Below are 20,222 nucleotides of genomic sequence, written 5' to 3'. Positions count from 1 at the left end.
AAAAGGTTGTATCAATAGATGCAGAAAAAGTACTTGACAAAGTACAACATCTGTTCATAATTTTAAAAAAAGACCCCTCAACAAAGTTGGTTCAGAGGGAACATACCTCAACATAATAAAGGCCATATATGAAAAACCCACAGCAAACATCATACTCGATGGTAAAAAGAAAACTGTGAGTTTTTCTCCTAAAATCAGGAATAAGACAAGGATATCCACTCTCAGCACTTTATTCAACATAATACTGGAAGTCCTAGACACAGCAATCAGATAAGAAAAAGAAATAAAAGGCTTCCAAATAGGTGAGGAAAAAGTAAAACTTTCACTATTTTCAGATATGACACAATACATAGAAAACCCTAAACTCCACCAAAAAACTACTAGAACTGATAAATGAATTCAGTAAGGTTGCAGGATACCAAATCAATGTACAAAAATCTGTTGCATTTCTATACACTAATAATGAAGCAGCAGAAAAAGAAATCAACATTGACAACAATCTTATTTACAGAAACACCAAAAATAATAAGGGGAACCTAGGTGGCTCAGTCGGTTAAACATCTAACTCTTGATCTCAGCTCTGGACTTATTCTCAGGGTCATATGTTCAACACCATGTTGAGCTTAAAAATAATACAATAATAATAAAAGCATCCAGGAACTTAACCAAGGAGATGAAAGACTATAAAACATTGATTAAAGAAACAGAGGACACAAAGAAATGGAAAGACATTCCATTTCATGGATTGGAAGAACAAATATTGTTAAAATGACTATGCTACCCAAATCAATCTACAGATCTGATGTAGTCATTATCCAGTACCAACAGCATTTTTTACAGAGCGAGAACAAATAACCCTAAAGTTTGTACAGAATTACAGAAGACCTCAAGTGGCCAAAGCAATCTTGAAAAAGAAGACCAAAACTGGAAGTATCACAATCCCAGATTTTAAGATCTATCACAAAGCTATAGTAATAAAAACAGTATGGTCCTGGCACAAAAAGACACAGAAGAGGGAGCCCAAAAGTAAACCCAAAATTATATAGTCAATTAATCTTTGACAACAAAGCAAGAATATGCAATGGGAAAAGTGTCTTCAATAAATGGTGTTGGAAAAACTGGACAGCTACATGTAAATGAATGAAATTGGACCACTTTCTTACACCATACACAAAAATAAACTCAAAATGGATTAGGGACCTAAACATGAGACCCAAAAACAAAAATTGTAGAAGGGAGCACAGGTAGTAATTTTTCTGACCTCGGCCATAGCAACATTTTTCTAGATATGTCTCCTAAGGCAAGAGAAACAAAAGTAAAAAACTATTGGGGGACTGTATTAAAATAAACAGCTTCAGCACAGTCAAGGAAACAATAAAACTAAAAGACAACCTAATGAATGAGAGAAGGTATTTGCAAATGATGTATCTAATAAAGGGTTAATATCCAAAATGTATAAAGAACTTACACAATGCAACACACACACAAAACCAAAAATGGGTCAAAGAAAAAAAAATGGGTCAAAGATAGGAACAGGCATTTCTCCAAAGAAGACAGACATGTGGCCAACAGACCCATGAAAAGATGCTTAACATCACTTATAACCAGGGAAATGAAAATCAAAACCACAATGAGATATCACCTCACACTTGTCAGAATGGCTAAAATCAAAAACTCATGACACATGGGGCACCTGGGTGGCTCAGCATGTTAAAGCCTCTGCCCTTGGCTAAGGTCATGATCCCAGGATCATAGGATCGAGCCCCACATTGGGTTCTCTGCTCAGCAGGGAGCCTGCTTCCTCCTCTCTCTGCCTGCCTCTCTGCCTACTTGTGATCTCTGTCCATCAAATAAATAAATAAAAATCTTAAAAAAAAATACTCATGAAACAAATAGTGTTGCTTAGGATGTGGAGAAAAAAAGAACCCTCATATGCTACTGGAGGGAATATAAACTTGTATAGTCACTGTGGAAAACAGCATGGAGGTTCCTCAAAAAATTAAAAATGGAATTACCATATGATCCAATTATTCCAATACTGACTCTTGATTTTGTCTCATGTCATGATCTCAGGGTTGTGAGAGAGACCTGCATCACGTTCCACACTGAGCATGAAATCTGCTTAAGGTTCTCTCACCCTCTCTCTCTGCCCTTCCTCTAATACTCATACATGCAGTCTCATGTGTGTTCTCTCTTTTCTCTTACAAAAAAAAAAAAAAAGACAATAGGGTTAATCAATCAAGAGGCAATCTGGTGAAATGGAAAAATTCCTCCAAGGACACAAATTGCAAAGGATAAATGAAATAAGGAAAACCATAGAGCTGTGAATATATGTATAAAAATCCTAAACAAAATTTAGCATTTGAATCCATCAATATGGTAAAAGGCTAAGAGACCTTTTTAAATGGAGTTTTTTCCAGGAATATAGAGGTGGTTTAACATTCTAAATACATCAATCAATGTAATTTACTGCATTAATCAACACAAAAATAAAGATCACATGATCATCTCAATAGATTGAGAAAAAGCTAAACATTCATTCCTGATATAAGGTCTTAGAAAACTGGGAATAGAAGGTAACTTCTTAAATCTAATAAAGGACAGCTGTGAAAAATCTATATGTAATATTACACCAATAGTAATAAAAATTTCTCTGAAGTACCAGGAAGTAAATATATTAAGCTTTGCATGCCATATATATTGTTACCTTCATCTTTGCTTTCATTTTGTTTTAAATAACCCATTAAAAATATTTAAAAAATTAATTTGCTTTCAGACTGCACAGAAGCAGGCCAGACTTGGCCTATGGGTCATAATTTGCTGACTTCTAGTTTGTAAGTCTATATTAAAAAAAAAAAAAAACTGTGAAAATTTTTCCAAAACCAGTAAGTGAACTTAGTAATTTTCAGGATACAAGATCAATATATAAAACTCAGTTACATGTCTGTACGCTAGCAATAAATAATCATAAATTAAAATTAAAAATAATACCATTTATAACAGCATCAAAAAAATAAAAATTATCTAGGAATAAACCTGGCAAAAAACACGAAAGACTTCTACACTGAAAACTATACAATATTCATGACAGAAATTAACAAAGATACAAATAATTGGAGATATTATATGCTGTTAATGAATTAAGACTCAATATTGTCAAGACATAATTTTTATGAATTGATCTATAGACTCAATATAGTTCAATAAAAATTCCAGATTTTTATGGAAGAAATTGACAAACTGATCACAAATTTCATATGGAAGTGAAAAGGACTTTTAAACCCAAATCAACTCTGAAAAAAATTTTTTTGAAGGGCTAACACTATTTTTTTTTAATTTTTAATTTTTTATTTTTTGAGAGAAGAGAGAGAGCACAAGCAGAGAGAAGAAGCCTAGGGAGAGGGAGAAGCAGACTCCCTACTGAGCAGGGAGCCCAACACCAGGCTCCATCCCAATACCCTGAGATCATGACATGAGCTGAAGACAGATGCTTAACTAACTGACCCACCCAGATGCCGTAGAAGGGCTAACACTATTGTTTTCAAGAATTATTAATGCTAGAGTAATCACAACAACTGAAATACAGTTAAACAAATAGATCAGTGGAACAGAATGTGGAGTCCAGAAATAAACCTATACATGGTGGTCAACTAATTTTCCCAAAATGCACAAAGGCAATGTAGTGGGAAAACATTTTTTTAATAAATGGTACTGGTACTGTTTGTCATTCATATATAAGAAACAAAAGCAAACTCAGGTCTATACAACATACAACCTATAATAATTAACTCAAAATGGATCATAAACCTAAATGTAAAACCCAAAATTGTAAAACTATTAGAAGAAAACACAGATGAAATCTTTGTGACCTTAAAATAGCCAGATTTTTTTAGCTATCACATCAAAACCATGACCCATAAAAGAAATAATTTGGATTTCATTAAAATTTAAAATTAATGCTATTCAAAGACACTGGTAAGAGAATAAAAAAAACAACCTACTGTAGACTAGAAGAAAGTCTTTGTAAAGCTTATCTAAAAAATGGCTTATATCAAGAATATAGGATGAACCCTGACAATTCAATATTAGAAAAACTTAAAACTCAGGTTTTTTTTTAATGGACAAAAGATTAACAAAGAAGACATGCAGATGGCAAATAAGCACATGAAAAAATGCTAAACATCATTAATCATTAGGAAAACACAAATTAAAACCACAATGAATGTCATTACACAATTAGAATGGTTAAAGACTGGCCAATCCAAGCCCTGACAAGGAAGTGAAGCAACCAGAATTTTCAACACTCTGGTAGAAATATAAAGTGTTACAGTAACTTTGTATAAACTGTGTGGAAGTTACTTAAGAAGTAAAATATGCATCTACCATATGATCTATTCATTCCTTTTATCCAAGGAAATGTAGGTCCATGTTAGGTCCATGTAAAGACTTATATATGAAAATTCAAAATGTGCATAGTAACTGTATTTGGAATAAACCAAATGTCCATCTACAAATGGATAAATTGCCACATATTTTTAATGGAATACTACTCGTGTTATTAATGTTTTTCTTTGTGTACTCTGGGTAATTAACACTTTTTAAAGCCTTCCACAGATACAGAGATGGGGAGGAAAGCTGTTTGTTAAAATGTAGCCACTTATTTTCTTGAAAAACAGGCATAATAGCTACCAAGTCTTATTGATACATCACCAAGAGAACTAGATAAGAACTATGGTACTGAACATAAAGCATATGTTTCTCCTTGCAATTTAAATTTTTATTGTATTTACAAAATCAAGTGATAATCATAGTGTTTACAATAAGAATTTTGTGACTGTCAACATGCATAATTACACTGGGTTCACATCTAATTTGTATTTTAGAGAATATTCAAGAATATAACTGCCACATGGATTAGGGACATCCTGTAAACAGTTTTAATTGTTTCTTTTTACCAAAAAAAAGGAGCCTAAAATTGAGACCAAAGTTATTTTTCCTTTCAAACATTCATGAGTGAGTGACCAAAACAACTTGCATAAATTCATGCACAACATTAGAGAAATTAATATCCATTTGGCTAATCAATTATTCTCTTTTTACAGAGGAAATTATCCAAATCGACCTCCTTACACTAAAGGAATATCCTGCTCTTTGTGTGCAGAAGAAGAAATTTGTATAAAGAACCTCTGTGGTAAGCAAAAAGGAAAAAAATAATCATAACATTCTATTTGGAGACCAGTTTCCATAAATTAATTGTATTTTAAAGTTTGGATCCTCAAGTATATAAGGAATTACTGACTATATTCCTCTTTGCTGCTATATGGTGATAGAAATCATTGGTCATAAATTACCATATTTAAACTCAGATGATCCCTCCCTACTTCACTGATTATTTTTCCTCTCAAGCTTAAGGACACACAGGAGTAAGGTATAACTGTGATCCAGTTTGCTACGATACTAAAAATATCTGTTCATCGAAATGTTTCTTATTTGTAATTGCTCTCAATCACTTCCGTTTATTAGTTATTATCAAAATAGTGACTCACGTAGAAATAATACATTAATCAATGTGCAAATTAATTGTGATTTAAAGCTAATATGTTTCTCCTCCATTTTCAATCTTTTGGTTCTCAGAACAAAGATTTTTTTTTAAAGATAAGTGCATAAACTCTTGATTGAAAAAATTTTCAGTGAAACAGCGAAGAGAGGAGATGATCTGAAAACTAAAAAAAAAAAAAAGAAGAAGAAGAAGATGATGATGATGATTTGGTGCCATGAGAGAAAATAGACACAAAAATAATGCATATTAAATGATTTCATTTATATAAAGTTCAAATATTGGGCAAAACTAATCTACATTTGGAGTCAGGATAGTGGTTACCTTTAGCGACCAAAAAGGAGTTAATTAAATAGAATAGGTTACAAGAAGGTCTTTCTATACCTATGCTATGTTTACCTACATGTGTTCACTTTGTAATAATTTCCATTTATGAGGCATGTATACTTTCATATTGATATTTACTTCAGTTAAACAATGAATTAGAAGTATTAGAATAATTTTAAATTTCATTCAAAGCAGTTTAAGAAATAAATTCATTGTATATCTCCTATTTGCAAACTAATGTTTTTTAGTTAAAGGGACATAAAGATAACAATGATACACTTTTTTTTTTTTTTTTTTTTTTTTACCTTCCCCTTCCTGCCCAGTATCCAAGCCACTGTCATTTCTTGCCTGAGTTAGTAATCTCCCACTTCTCTTCCTTCTCCAAACTGTTTCTACAGAAAGAAAATCCAGGACAAATTGTTTTCTTAAAATTCCTCAGTTGCTTCTTACTCCAGTTAAAGAAAAATATGATTCTATTCCAAGGCCAGTAAGTCCAGTTATGATCACTCTGGCTCTTGCGTTTCTCCCCTACTACTTCTGTTGCTGTTGTTGGTATCCTCCCTTTGACACACTAAGTCCCATGATGACCAGCTTCAAACACTCCAAACTCTTTCTGCAATCTCCAGCATCTCGATCACCTGTGGGTCTGTTTCTAGTTTCAAGACTGGTTTTCTCTTCGTTTTGGTAACATGCTCTGTTTCTTGGTGTGGAGAATTATCTTTAAAGATGGCCACTAATGATTCCTCCCTTCCTTTACATATATGCCACTCCTCCTAAGAAAAGGGAGACTATTTCTCCTCCTCCTCCTCCTGAAAGAGGTCTTAATATTATTGCCAGTTCTGGCCCTACCCTTTAGAAGATACTTGCAGCTTCTGCTTTTGCTCTGTTGGAATCCTCCCAGAATTTCAGTTCCACACTTTCCTACTGGAGAGGTCACACGGAGAAAGGCCTTGGAACAGGAGAGGTCAATTTTCTATTTCAACCCCCATCTGAGCTCTAGCTAAATGCAATTATGTCATTGAGTCCTGAAGACACTACATAGAGCAGAGTAATTGTCTTGTAGAGCCAGCCAATTCAGATAATTGTAAGAAATAATAATAAATCTTTATTGTTTTAAGCCGTTGTTCTGGAAGTTTGTGTCACAGCAGTATACTGCAAAAACACTTGGTATATGCCTAATAAGTGCCTATTAAGCAACTAACAACATGTGTAAAACAAAATGTAGGGAGTTCTACCTTTTCCTCTGCTGAACACAGTCAAGGTTGTTCACCTTAATCCAAACACAGATTAGTCAACCCTGGGTTAGAATTCATGCAAGGCTTGGTCTACCTCTGTCTCTATTCCAAGGGCATAGATTTCCAGGGCTTTCCACTGAGAGACTGTTGTGTTCACTGTTGCCTTTCCCTAAGAGGTTCTGAATTCTAATCTGCCTTACTTTAGCATTCTGAGATTACTGAAAAATCTGCTTTGCTTTCCAGAGGCTTTCAGCCTAGGATTTTAGTCCTGTTGCTCATAGCTTCAAAATTAAACAATTTAAAGGCAAAATGACCATCTTGGACTCATTCTTCCACCTTTACCTTTCACCAGGATCTTTTTTTTTTTTTAAGATTTTATTTATTTATTTGAGGAATGGAGATCACAAGCAGGCAGAGAGAGAGGAAGGGAAGTAGGCTCCCCGCTAAGCAGAGAGCCTGATGCAGGGCTCAATCCCAGGACCCTGGGACCATGACCTGAGCCGAAGGCAGAGCCTTTAACCCACTGAGCCACCCAGGTGTCCCTTTCACCAGGATCTTGAACTCGATTCTCCAATATTCTCTATTTAGTCTTAGAAGCCCAGCAAAAGCTTCAGTGGTTTCTGTTTATCCAAAATCAGCCTCTGCCCGGGCGAAGCCCAGATTTTCAGACCTAGACCTGGGCCCAAGATGAAATGAAATGGCTCCTGGGGTGGGAATCAGCTTTCATAATGTCAGTCCATTGTCTGTGGCTCTCCAGCACTGAAATCCTGACCCTCTAGTTTCTGTCGCTTTAGGAAATCTCTGGGTTCTTAAACATCATTTTGTTGTACTTTATTTGGATTTTCTACTTTTACTTGAGGACTTTTTCTGTCATGAGCTTCTTCATCCCAAGATTCAAGCAGTTAGCAACAATGCATCTCCACGACAGCACCACACAAGCTACCCGGTAGGAGGTGTTATCCCAACTTGTTTCTCTTCTAATTGTTCAGAAATCACACAGCTCTTCCTCAACCTTTGCTCTTGCAATTAACCATGAGATAAGTTTATTAGTTCTACAGAGGACCTTGAAATTTTGGTTGGAATTACATATAAATATATTTGTAAAGAATTAACATCTTGGGGATGCCTGGGTGGCTCAGTCAGTTAGGTATCTGCCTTCAGCTTAGGTCATGATCTCAGGGTCCTGGAATTAAGCCCCGCATCAGGTTTCCTGCTCAGTAGTAAGTCTGCGTCTTCTTCTCCTCCCTGTTCCTGTTCTTTCTCATTATCTCTGTCTCTGTCTCTGTGTCTCTCCAGTAAATAAATAAGTACATAAATAAATAAATATTAATATCTTTGCTGTGGTATGGTTCCACTTATCTAAGTCCTATGACTGTTGATTTGTGCCTTTTCCTCTTTTTTGTACAAAGAATATATAGCCAATATATAAAAATATATTGGAGATATATATATATATTTATATATCCAATACAAAAATATAAAGCCAATTTTTAGTTTTGTTGACTTCCTTTTTGAATGATGGGAGCAGATTAACAAGAGACTTTCTCCCCTTACTTTTCTGTAAGAAAACTTTATTTTTCCCTGATAACTATTATATCTAAAGCCTAGAATTATGTTCAATACAGAGTACAAACTCAAAAAGTGAATAAATGAATTGAATTAAATGAATTCTTAACAAACTATAGGATCTTGTTAAATAGAGGGAAAAAATTTAATGACGAAAAGACACAGAGCAAAATTTGGAGCAGGAGCCACACCAGAAATAAATGAGATATTTAATGGAGGGCTCTGGGTACCAAAAAGTCAACATGAGGGAATTACATTCTTTTTCACAGAATTTAAATGGACATGGCAGAATTCTACAAGTAAAGTCAACTACTTTATTTAGTTTTGTCAATTTTAGTGGTTTTTTTGCCTTCAACATGAAAGCTTCTCTAGAAATATCTGTTGACATGACTTTCTGGCAGAGGGCATCATATAGATTTTTAAACACTGCGGAATTGGGGGGAGGAAACTTTCATTTTCTTAAGTTAAACTAAGTTTAAAGCCAAACTAAGTTTCCTAAGTTTATCTTATTTAAAAAAACAGAAAAGCAAGTGAATGCCCTTAATTCTATAATTTTTTTTGTCTACCTTAGGTAATAAAGAGCTTGATGAATCTGAAAGTACGTATCAAACTATTTCAATATTGGTTCAATTACTTCCTCCCCTTGAAACTAAATGGAGCTTTCAACTGTTGTGTTTTATTGACAGACTATTCAGATTGGAATCCACAAGGGACAGCACCTCAGCAGATATCATGTGACCCATTGTGCCTAGTTTCTGTTCTTCTTGAGACTATTTTAATGATCATTTATATATAAGAAAAGTTCTCAAATGTGACAATAAATAGTTTATGGCTGAACATAAAACTCTCATCAGTTTAATTCTTTAAAACTTCTACACTCTTGTCTGTTACCTAAATTTAATGTCTGATTTTAACAAAAGATGTATTGAGTATAGAAGGGTAGCAGTAAAAAAAGAAAAAAAATTTTTTAAAAATTGTTTTCTCTTTTTTTAAATTCTACATTGCATCAAGAGTCCCACTCTCTAGTTTTCTAGATTTTCATTTTAATTTTTTAATTTTTTTTAAAGATTTTATTTCTTTATTTGACAGAGAGAGATCACAAGTAGGCAGAGAGGCAGGCAGAGAGAGAGAGGAGGAAGTAGGCTCCCTGCTGAGCAGAGAGCCCGATGCGGGGGCTCGATCCCAGGACCCTGAGATCATGACCTGAGCCTAAGGCAGCGGCTTAACCCACTGAGTCACCCAGGCACCCTAGATTGTCATTTTAATTATAGGACACTTAAAGAACATTTCGGATATCAGGCATTTTCCTTATATTCCAGTAGTTTCCTTTAAGAATACCATTAATATTATTCAGAAACAAAATGTTATTAAAGAAAGTTTCAGATAGCATGTAATGTCATAAAATAGTTGGAGAAATGGACGGGAAAAGATTAAATTGATTAATTTAATTGATTTAATTAATTTAATTGATTAAAGGGAAATCAATTAAATTTTAAACCTCTGAAAAGTAAATGTATGTTCTTTTAGGATATTTTATTTTAAAATGTGAACTTATAAAATAACAGGATACAGACAGTATAACTTTTAAAACCTACACAACTGTAGTAGAGTTAACACCACCTCTACAAACCAGAGAATCAGTCAATTCTGCCATTTCGTTTGTCTGAAGACAAAAAACAAAAACAAAAAACAAAAGAAACTATTCAATTAATTCAGTTTCAAAAATCAGTTATGTTGAATTGTTGACTTCTATGGGCTAAACTATCTAGATCTTTTTCTTCTCAACTAAAGCAATCACCAACCTCCTCAGATATAAATATTAAAAATAATTTTAAAATTTATTTTTAAACAGACATTTTTTAGAAAGAGAGAGAGAGAGCGCAAGCAGGAGAGGAGCAGAGAGAGAATGTTAAGCAGACTCCTTGCTCAGCATGGGGTCTAACATAGGACTTGATTTCATGACCCTGAAATAATGGCCTGAGAGGAAATTAAGAATTATATGCTAACTCACTAAGCTATCTAGGCACCCCCCAAATGTATTTTTAACATGATTGAGAGTTATTTTGTTTATATTGCTAAATACCTAAGAATCTCCACATATCTGGATGATTATTGCTATTCTTTAAAAAAAAAAAAAGCCAAATGATTTTATATTTCAAATATGTTTCTATTAGTCAAGGTTCTCCAGAAAAACAGAACCAACAGAGAGAGACAGAGACAAAGAGAGGGGAAAGATTCAATAGAATTGTCTTATATGACCATAAGCTAGCAAGTCTGAAATCTGTAAGGCAAGTTGGCAAGGTGGAAATTCAAGTAAGAGTTGCTGTTGCAGTTTTGTGTCTGAGGTCTTGGAAATCAGGCAAAATTTCTATCATGCAATCTGAAAGCAGAATTCTTTCTTCAGGAAATCTCTTTGCTCTAAATGCCCTCAACTGATTGGATGCAGCCCACCCTCACATGGAGGGTAATCTGTTTTACTTAAGTCAACTGATTGTAAAGTTAATCATATCTAAAAAATAACTTTACAACGATAGCTAGAGTAGTGCTTCACCAAATACTTGCCATCATAGTCTAGCCACACTGACACATAGAGTGTCACCACAGTCTAGCCATACTGATACATTTAAAATTAACTATCACACTGCTATTTGTCATCATCTTTATAGAATCATTATCTTTTCGGTAAACTACTGCTATTTGTTTAACTATTGCATTGTTAAAATTCAGATCCATAATTACTCCTTAACTTGCAGTTTGAAATAAGTGAAAGTTAATCTGACACATATACATATATTTGTGTTGTCTTCCTGGATTTTTTGAATTAAATTTTTTCATGAATAATTAAAATATCCTCTGATTTTTAATATAATCTCTCCTTATCTTCTTCAGACACCTTATTCATCCAAAAGCATATTTCCTTAAATCAGATTAACTTAAGTTCTACAGAACACATAAAAAATTAATTTTTATAGATTATATTCTCTGGGGGAGGAGTCAAGATGGCAGAGAAGTAGCAGGCTGAGACTACTTCAGCTAGCAGGAGATCAGCTAGATAGCTTATCTAAAGATTGAAAACACCTACAAATCCAACGGCAGATGAAGAGAAGAACAGCAATTCTAGAACAGAAAATCAACCACTTTCTGAAAGGTAGGACTGGTGGAGAAGTGAATCCAAAGCAACGGGAAGATAGACCCTGGGGGGAGGAGCCGGCTCCCTGCAAGCGGTGGAGCAACGGAGCACAAAATCAGGACTTTTAAAAGTCTGTTCCACTGAGGGACATCGCTCCAGAGGCTAAACCGGGGTGAAGCCCACGCGGGGTCAGCGTGGCCTCAGGTCCCGCAGGGTCACAGAAGGATCAGGGGTGTCTGAGTGTCACAGAGCTTACAGGTATTAGAACAGGGAAGCCAGCTACAGAGACAGAGACAAGGAGTGAGCTCCCAGCTAGGGGTTACCTTGAATGGGTCGCAGGCTCGGTGAGCTTGGAGCGCAGCCGGAGGCCACGGAAACAGGAGTAATTGGGCGCGGTTCTCTGAAGGCGCACTGAGGAGTGGGGTCCCGGGCTCTCAGCTCCTCCAGGCCGGAGACCAGGAGGCCGCCATTTGTATTCCCATCCTCCGGAACTCTACAGAAAATGCTCAGGGAACAAAAGCTCCCGAAAGCAAACCCGAGCGGATTACTCAGCCCAGCCCCTGGTAAGGGCGGTGCAATTCGCCTGGGGCAAAGACACTTGAGAATTACTACAACAGGCCCCTCCCCCAGAAGATCAACAAGAAATCCATCCAGGACCAAGTTCACCTACCAAGGAGTGCAGTTTTAATACCAAGGAGAGCAGCGGAATTCCAGAGGAGGAGAAAGCAAAGCACGGAACTCATGGCTTTCTCCCCATGATTCTTTAGTCTGGCAGTTATTTTTTTTTCTTTTTCAATTTTTTTCTCCTCTTCTGCTAAATTTTTTTTTACTTTTATGCTTTTCTTTTTTAACGTTTTTTAACTAGTTTATCTACTATATATATATTTTTTCTTTTTTATACTTTTTCTTTATTTGTTTTCTTTTTTTCATTGTTTCTTTTCTTTGCTTTTTTTTTTCTTTCCTTCTGAACCTCTTTTTATCCCCTCCCCCCCCTCATGATTTGGGATCTCTTCTGATATGGTTAAAGCATATTTTCTGGGAGTTGTTGCCACCCTTTAAGTATTCTACTTGCTCCTTCATATACTCTTATCTGGACAAAATGACAAGGCGCAAAAATTCACCACAAAAAAAAGAACAAGAGGCAGTACCAAAGGCTAGGGAGCTAATCAATACAGACATTGGTAATATGTCAGATCTGGAGTTCAGAATGACGATTCTCAAGGTTCTAGCCAGCCTCGAAAAAGGCATGGAAGATATTAGAGAAACCCTCTCGGGAGATATAAGAGCCCTTTCGGGAGAAATAAAAGAACTAAAATCTATCCAAGTTGAAATCAAAAAAGCTATTAATGAGGTGCAATCAAAAATGGAGGCTCTCACTGCTAGGATAAATGAGGCAGAAGAAAGAATTAGTGATATAGAAGACCAAATGACTGAGAATAAAGAAGCTGAGCAAAAGAGGGACAAACAGCTACTGGATCACGAAGAAAGAATTCGAGAGATAATTGACACCATAAGATGAAACAACATTAGAATAACTGGGATTCCAGAAGAAGAAAGAGAGAGGGGAGCAGAAGGTACACTGGAGAGAATTATTGGGGAGAATTTCCCCAATATGGCAAAGGGAACGAGCACCAAAATCCAGGAGGTGCAGAGAACCCCCCTCATAATCAATAATAGGTCCACACACTGTCACCTAATAGTAAAATTTACAAGACTTAGTGACAAAGAGAAAATCCTGAAAGCAGCCCAGGAAAAGAAGTCTGTAACATACAATGGTAAAAATATTAGATTGGCAGCAGACTTATCCACAGAGACCTGGTAGGCCAGAAAGAGCTGGCATGATATATTCAGAGCACTAAATGAGAAGAACATGCAGCCAAGAATACTATATCCAGCTAGGCTATCATTGAAAATAGAAGGAGAGATTAAAAGCTTCCAGGACAAACAAAAACTGAAAGAATTTGCAAACACCAAACCAGCTCTACAGGAAATATTGAAAGGGGTCCTCTAAGCAAAGAGAGAGCCTAAAAGTAGTAGATCGGAAAGGAACAGAGACAATATACAGTAACAGTCACCTTATAGGCAATACAATGGCACTAAATTCATATCTCTCAATAGTTACCCTGAATGTTAATGGGCTAAATGCCCCAATCAAAAGACACAGGGTATCAGAATGGATAAAAAAACAAAACCCATCTATATGTTGCCTACAAGAAACTCATTTTAAACACGAAGACACCTCCAGATTTAAAGAGGGGGTGGAAAAGAATTTACCATGCTAATGGACATCAGAAGAAAGCAGGAGTGGCAATCCTTATATCAGATCAATTAGATTTTAAGCCAAAGACTATAATAAGAGATGAGGAAGGACACTATATCATACTCAAAGGATCTGTCCAACAAGAAGATCTAACAATTTTAAATATCTATGCCCCCAACGTGGGAGCAGCCAACTATATAAACCAATTAATAACAAAATCAAAGAAACACATCAACAATAATACAATAATAGTAGAGGACTTTAACACTTCCCTCACGAAATGGACAGATCATCCAAGCAAAAGATCAATAAGGAAATAAAGGCCTTAAATGACACACTGGACCAGATGGACATCACAGATATATTCAGAACATTTCATCCCAAAGCAACAGAATACACATTCTTCTCTAGTGCACATGGAACGTTCTCCAGAATAGATCCCATCCTGGGTCCTAAATCAGGTCTCAACCAGTATCAAAAGATTGGGATCATTCCCTGCATATTTTCAGACCACAATGCTCTGAAGCTAGAACTCAATCACAAGAGGAAATTTGGAAAGAACCCAAACACATGGAGACTAAACAGCATCCTTCTAAAGAATGAATGGGTCAACCAGGAAATTAAAGAATTGAAAAAGTTCATGAAAACAAATGATAATGAAAACTCAACGGTTCAAAATCTGTGGGACACAACAAAGGCAGTCCTGAGAAGAAAATATATAGCAGTACAAGCCTTTCTCAAGAAACAAGAAAGGTCTCAGGTACACAACCTAACCCTACACTTAAAGGAACTGGAGAAAGAACAAGAAAGAAAGCCTAAACCCAGCAGGAGAAGAGAAATCATAAAGATCAGAGCAGAAATCAATGAAATAGAAACCAAAAAAACAATAGAACAAATCAACGAAACTAGGAGCTGGTTCTTTGAAAGAATTAATAAGATAGATTATATTCTCTGATTTTGAAGAAATATTTCTCAGAATATTAAATTGGCACTGCTATGGAAACTTGCAAGTAGTGGTATTTCTTAGAAAAGGTGGTCTCTATTTGCAAAGTTCTCTACGCTGAAGTGTGAACAGAAGCTTGGTAGCTGGAGTGCCTCTGCCTTTCTGAGTGGGGCTTCCTCTCATTGGCAAGAAGAAAAATTCTGGGTCAAAGAGTTGTCTTTTCTATTCCTTATGATCATATCCATAGGCTCTTCAAAGGACATGTTGGGAGGGCTGACATCATTAGCCATTCTTTTTTTTTTTTTTTTTAAAGATTTTATTTATTTACTTGACAGAGAGAGATCACAAGTAGACAGAGAGGCAGGCAGAGAGAGAGAGAGGGAAGCAGGCTCCCTGCTGAGCAGAGAGCCCGATGCGGGACTCGATCCCAGGACCCTGAGATCATGACCTGAGCCGAAGGCAGCGGCTTAACCCACTGAGCCACCCAGGCGCCCATCATTAGCCATTCTTTTACTCTGAGAAAATCTTGTTCTTAATAGTGACCTTAAGTAATTAACCCTCCTATTTCACTCAGTTTGCCATTACTATACAAACTGCTCTGGGTTTGGCCTTTTCAATTTACTGAAGGCACTTAACTCGGAATCTAAACAGTGCATTCTTTTCGGGGGATCCTCTTCTCCTACTAGGGTATCTTTGAAATTCCCACAAATTTGACTAATCACTTGGCAGTAAACTCATCAGACTCATCAGTCGTAGCTGGGCCAGGTTTATCACATTCCTACCCCTTGGGAAGGATCATAAACAGATGGCTTTAAACAGCATTCTCTACAGTTTTTTGATTATGCATCCTTATCAGTAAAATAGACAGATAGACCGATAGATAGACAGACTGGTCAACAGTCCTGCTTTGCCTGGGACTGAGGAGTTTTCAAGGACACAAAAAAACACACCAAACCCAGGGCATTTTTTAACAAGTCAGGGAGTTGGTGACTCTATACTGGTGGCTCGGTGGGCTGGGCCTCAGCCTTTGGCGTGGGTCGTGGTCTCAGGGTCCTGGTATTGAGCCCCGCATCGGGCTCTCTGCTCGCTGGGGAGCCTGCTTCTCCCTCTCTCTCTACCTGCCTCTTTGCCTACTTGTGATCTCTCTCTCTGTCAAATAAATAAAATCTTTTTTAAAAAAGTATACATATATCATTTAATTACATGTATTATGTGTAGTTTTATAATAGAACAATATACATTTTAAATACTCAAAAACTGAACCTGAAAGGGATCACATAATAATGAATTTAAAAATAGGTGCTAAAGAGAGGTTTGTGCCAGGACGATGATAAGAAACAACTGATACTCGGGATACCTGGGTGCTTCAGTCAGTTAAGCATCTGTCATAGGCTCAGGTCATGAGCCCAGGGTCCTGGGATTGAGTCCCTCATCAGGCTCCTTGCTTAGCCTATAGCCTGCTTCTCCCTCTGCCTGCCACTTCCCCTGCTTGTTCTCTCTTTTTTTCCTGTCTCTCTGACAAATAATTTTTTTAAAAAAAGAATCAACTGATACTGTTTGTTTGCACTTGTGTCTTTACAACTATAATTAACCTGTAATTTCCTTTCAGCAAGACATGTGATCATTTGCTAATGGTTGGCTTAGTTAAAACCAGGTAATATACCCTGTAATTAAATCTACGCAGGTTGATATACTGCACAAAAGAAATAAAAAAAATCCCCAAATCATCACTCCCTATAGAACTCCCATTTTCCCTCAGGAAAGCTATATACCATTTGCCATTGCTCCCTGTCAAAAAATGCCAAGGACTCTCCTGTACACACTGGATTTGCTCCTTATCAAAATAACTCAATAAATATGTATTAAAAATGCATAACGTGTCTGACACCATACTATTGGTTAAAAATTTATTTTAGTTCTTGTCAATATAAGCAAAAATGAGGTACTGTTTATTAATAGTATTAATTTAATAATAGTAATACCTAACACTAAGTAAGGTTTACAACATGCCAAGCACTAAGTGCTTCACATATAATAATTATATAGTCCTCTTAATCCTGTGAGGTAGATGCTATTACTTTCCATTTCTTGAACTACTAATAGGTTTAAACATATTTTTATAAACTTCATTCAGATTTACAGATATATTTTTTGAGCGTTAAGATGGTGTGAGGGAAGACTTTCCTTTGGTCAAGGAGTCCTAGGAGTCATTGCATATATACAACCACTCTAAATAAATACTGACCTCAAGAATACAAAAATAATATAAATTTAGGAGTCAAAATTTCATATAAATATTCCCAGATTTATATTCAATTTTATGCTTTTGACTTTTAGATAGAGGTATACTATATTTTATTTCCTGAGGTCTAAACTCTTCCTGGAAGCTGATTATATACAGTAAAATTTTATCTATATGTGAGAATGATAGGTGCAACATGAAATTTCCACAGTTTCTGGCCTTTTTTTTTTTTAATCAATTGCCTACTTATCTCCTTTATTTTTCTAATTGTGTTGTTCATTTTCTTAGGAATTTTAAATGATTCTCAAATGTATCTTGATGGCACATCCATGATTTTAATCCTTTGATATTTATCTAGCTGATAAATATCAACTCAGTTGTTTTCTATTTACATTTTAATGAACTAACATCCATCTTTCCATTTGGGAATGTTCATCTTATTTGTGCATCATTTCGGTTTTTCTCTTATAATGGTTCTCATGCACCATTATTATAATTTGAATTTTTGGAATTATAGAACAGATCAATCAAGTGAAGACTGACATAAAAGTGAAAGAATAAGAGTAAAGTAAAAACAGCATGTCTCCTCAATAATATCTCTACGGACAACAAAATAATCTTTGGCCTATTGCATGATCATTCTTCTTAAGTGTACATAAAAAATGTATTTTTAAACTTGTTAGTTTTTATCAAAATCAGAGTGTGAATTAGAGTATTTTTCCCTAAAATTTCAATCACAATGTACAGAAACTGAAAACAATCCCAAAGACATCTGAGATAAGCAAGAGGCTTAAAGTCTGTATCCTAAAATTACCCATACTTTTCAAGTGAAGACAATATCTCTGTAGACACAACAGAAAAGTAAATCAGTATTCAAAAAGAACATCTGCAGCAGAACTTTAGTAAAATAAATAATTTAGTGATAATTTATTTTTCACATTGCTTGTAAAGAAATAGATGATTCTGTCAATACACTAACAATTCCAATGCCTTCAAGAAATTTAATGAGTTAAATTATATCACCACTTTAGAGATTAAACAAGTTAAAACTCTTTGAGGGCTAGATGAATAGGCTAAAATTTCAAAATTCAAAAAGTTACAAGCTATAAGAACTTATGAGAAAATGAACATCTTTTAGTACCACTGGGGAGAAGAATTTCCTTTCTTATTCATGGTCCTTCTGGCTTGAATAAGAATCAAATTGTCATGAGACAGATTAACAAAAGAAAATCAAAACTTGATTTTGTATGTATGGGAAATCCAAACAGACACAGAAATTCCAAAGACAGGCAAAATAAGGTATATATATCATTCTGAACTAGGGAGAAGGGAACAGCAATCTGGATCTCAAAGAGAAAAAGTACAATTCACAGGAAGATCAAAAAGTAAATGTATAATAAATGTTTGCTGGACCTTTCAGAAACAAGGGGACAAAAAAAAAAAAAAAAAAAAAAAAAAAAAAAAAAAAAAACCAAGGGGACATAGAAGACTTTGATCAAACAGACCCTGCTAGGTTCCTCCCTGTCTATCAAAACTAGGTCATAGTATAATGTAGTAATCTATGGCAATAACTCTCTTCCTGGAGCAGTCCTCTATCTAAATTCTTTATAGAGACCTCACAGTTGCAGGGAGATAAAGAGCTTTTCCTGAATCTGCTCGGTTTTGGTTGTTTTTGAACTCAAACTAGTCTTCATGCCAAAGTGTCCCATCTTGGGATGCTCTGCCCAAGGCCTCTGATATAGACTCTGTGATTTTAATACATAAAATGTTAAACAGTGGTTAAATAATCCTCAAATATAACATACCCCTTTAAATTTTTTGAAAAATGTATTTTAGAATGTAATACATTTGAAATGTTTCTTGTATGAAGTACATAATGTGGACCAATTCACTGAAAGACTGAATATTTTGCAAAACATTCTCAGCAAACCCAACCTCTTTCTGCACAAAAAAAAAACTACCTGGATTTATGGGCCCTTCCTCTGTACTTCCATTTTAGTCACTTGGGTTTAAAAACTAGCTCTACCATATACTGGCTGGTGACTTTAGACCAGTTACGTGACCTCTTTTTCTGAGTTTTCCATCTGTTAATCAGATAATCATAGTGTCTGTTTCTCAAACATTTATGATTTAAATGAATTGATATTTTCCAAGCATTTTAAATAGCCCCAGATAGTTCTGGAAACACTAATGACAATTATACAATACTGTGAATGTAGCTGCCACTGAATTTTACACTAAAAATGGTTAAAATGGTAAATTTTATGGTAATGTGTATTTTACCACAATAAAAAATTTTAAAAAATAAAATAGTGCCTGTAACAAAGTAAGAATTTTTTAAATAAACTAAAAGTAGCATTTACTGGGGCACCTAGGTGGCTTAGTTGATTGAGCATCTGATATCAGCTGGAGTCATGATCTCTGGGTCCTGACATGGAGCCTGCATCAGGCGCCAAACTCAATGGGGAATCTACTTCTTCATCTCCCTCTCCCTTTGTCCCTTCCCCTGCTCATGTTCTCTCTCTCTCTCTCTTTCTAAAATAAGTAAAATCTTTTTCAAAAATAGCATTTACTACTCTGCATCATAATTATTAGTTTATTTGTATCACCCATAAGTAAAAGATTCATATGGATAGACTACATATTTAGTTTGTTCAGACTACATATTTAGTTTGTAACTCTAACACCTATAAGGGACTCAGACATATAGGAGGTCCTAAAGAAATACCTGTGACTGAATGTGGTGTCCAGCAATAGGTTGCCTAAGAGACAGTAACTTCCTTCTTAGTATAATTATTTAAGGAGAAGTATAATGATCTCCTATTAGTGATGTGTCAGAGCGTCTGACCAATACATAGGACTAGTAAAATTGTCTAAAATTTCTTCCTAATCTAAGATTGCATTATACTATTTATCTTGTGCCTTGATACAGCAATTCTCATAATCTAACAACAGTACCAAT

The 20,222-nt window shown here is 35.4% G+C and overlaps 2 protein-coding genes across 14 annotated transcripts in view; one reads left to right on the top strand and one right to left on the bottom strand.

The window, feature by feature from the left end:
- GLIPR1L1 (GLIPR1 like 1) overlaps window positions 1-9,516 on the top strand; it is a 33,060-nt gene extending 23,544 nt beyond the window's left edge. Inside the window, exons 4-6 of the mRNA XM_032346989.1 lie at window positions 5,103-5,191; window positions 9,257-9,283; window positions 9,372-9,516. Of these exons, the coding sequence (XP_032202880.1) occupies window positions 5,103-5,191; window positions 9,257-9,283; window positions 9,372-9,481 (226 nt within the window). The 3' untranslated portion in view covers window positions 9,482-9,516. The remainder of the gene's footprint in view (window positions 1-5,102; window positions 5,192-9,256; window positions 9,284-9,371) is intronic.
- The window catches only part of CAPS2 (calcyphosine 2), a 175,236-nt gene that overhangs the window by 85,095 nt on the left and 69,919 nt on the right, over window positions 1-20,222 (bottom strand). The window lies entirely within an intron of this gene.

This window comes from Mustela erminea, chromosome 6 (genome assembly GCF_009829155.1).
Source record: "Mustela erminea isolate mMusErm1 chromosome 6, mMusErm1.Pri, whole genome shotgun sequence".
In the NCBI taxonomy this organism is placed as follows: domain Eukaryota; kingdom Metazoa; phylum Chordata; class Mammalia; order Carnivora; family Mustelidae; genus Mustela; species Mustela erminea.
The sequence above is the reverse complement of the archived record's forward strand: the minus strand, read 5'-3'. Positions and strand labels throughout refer to the sequence as shown.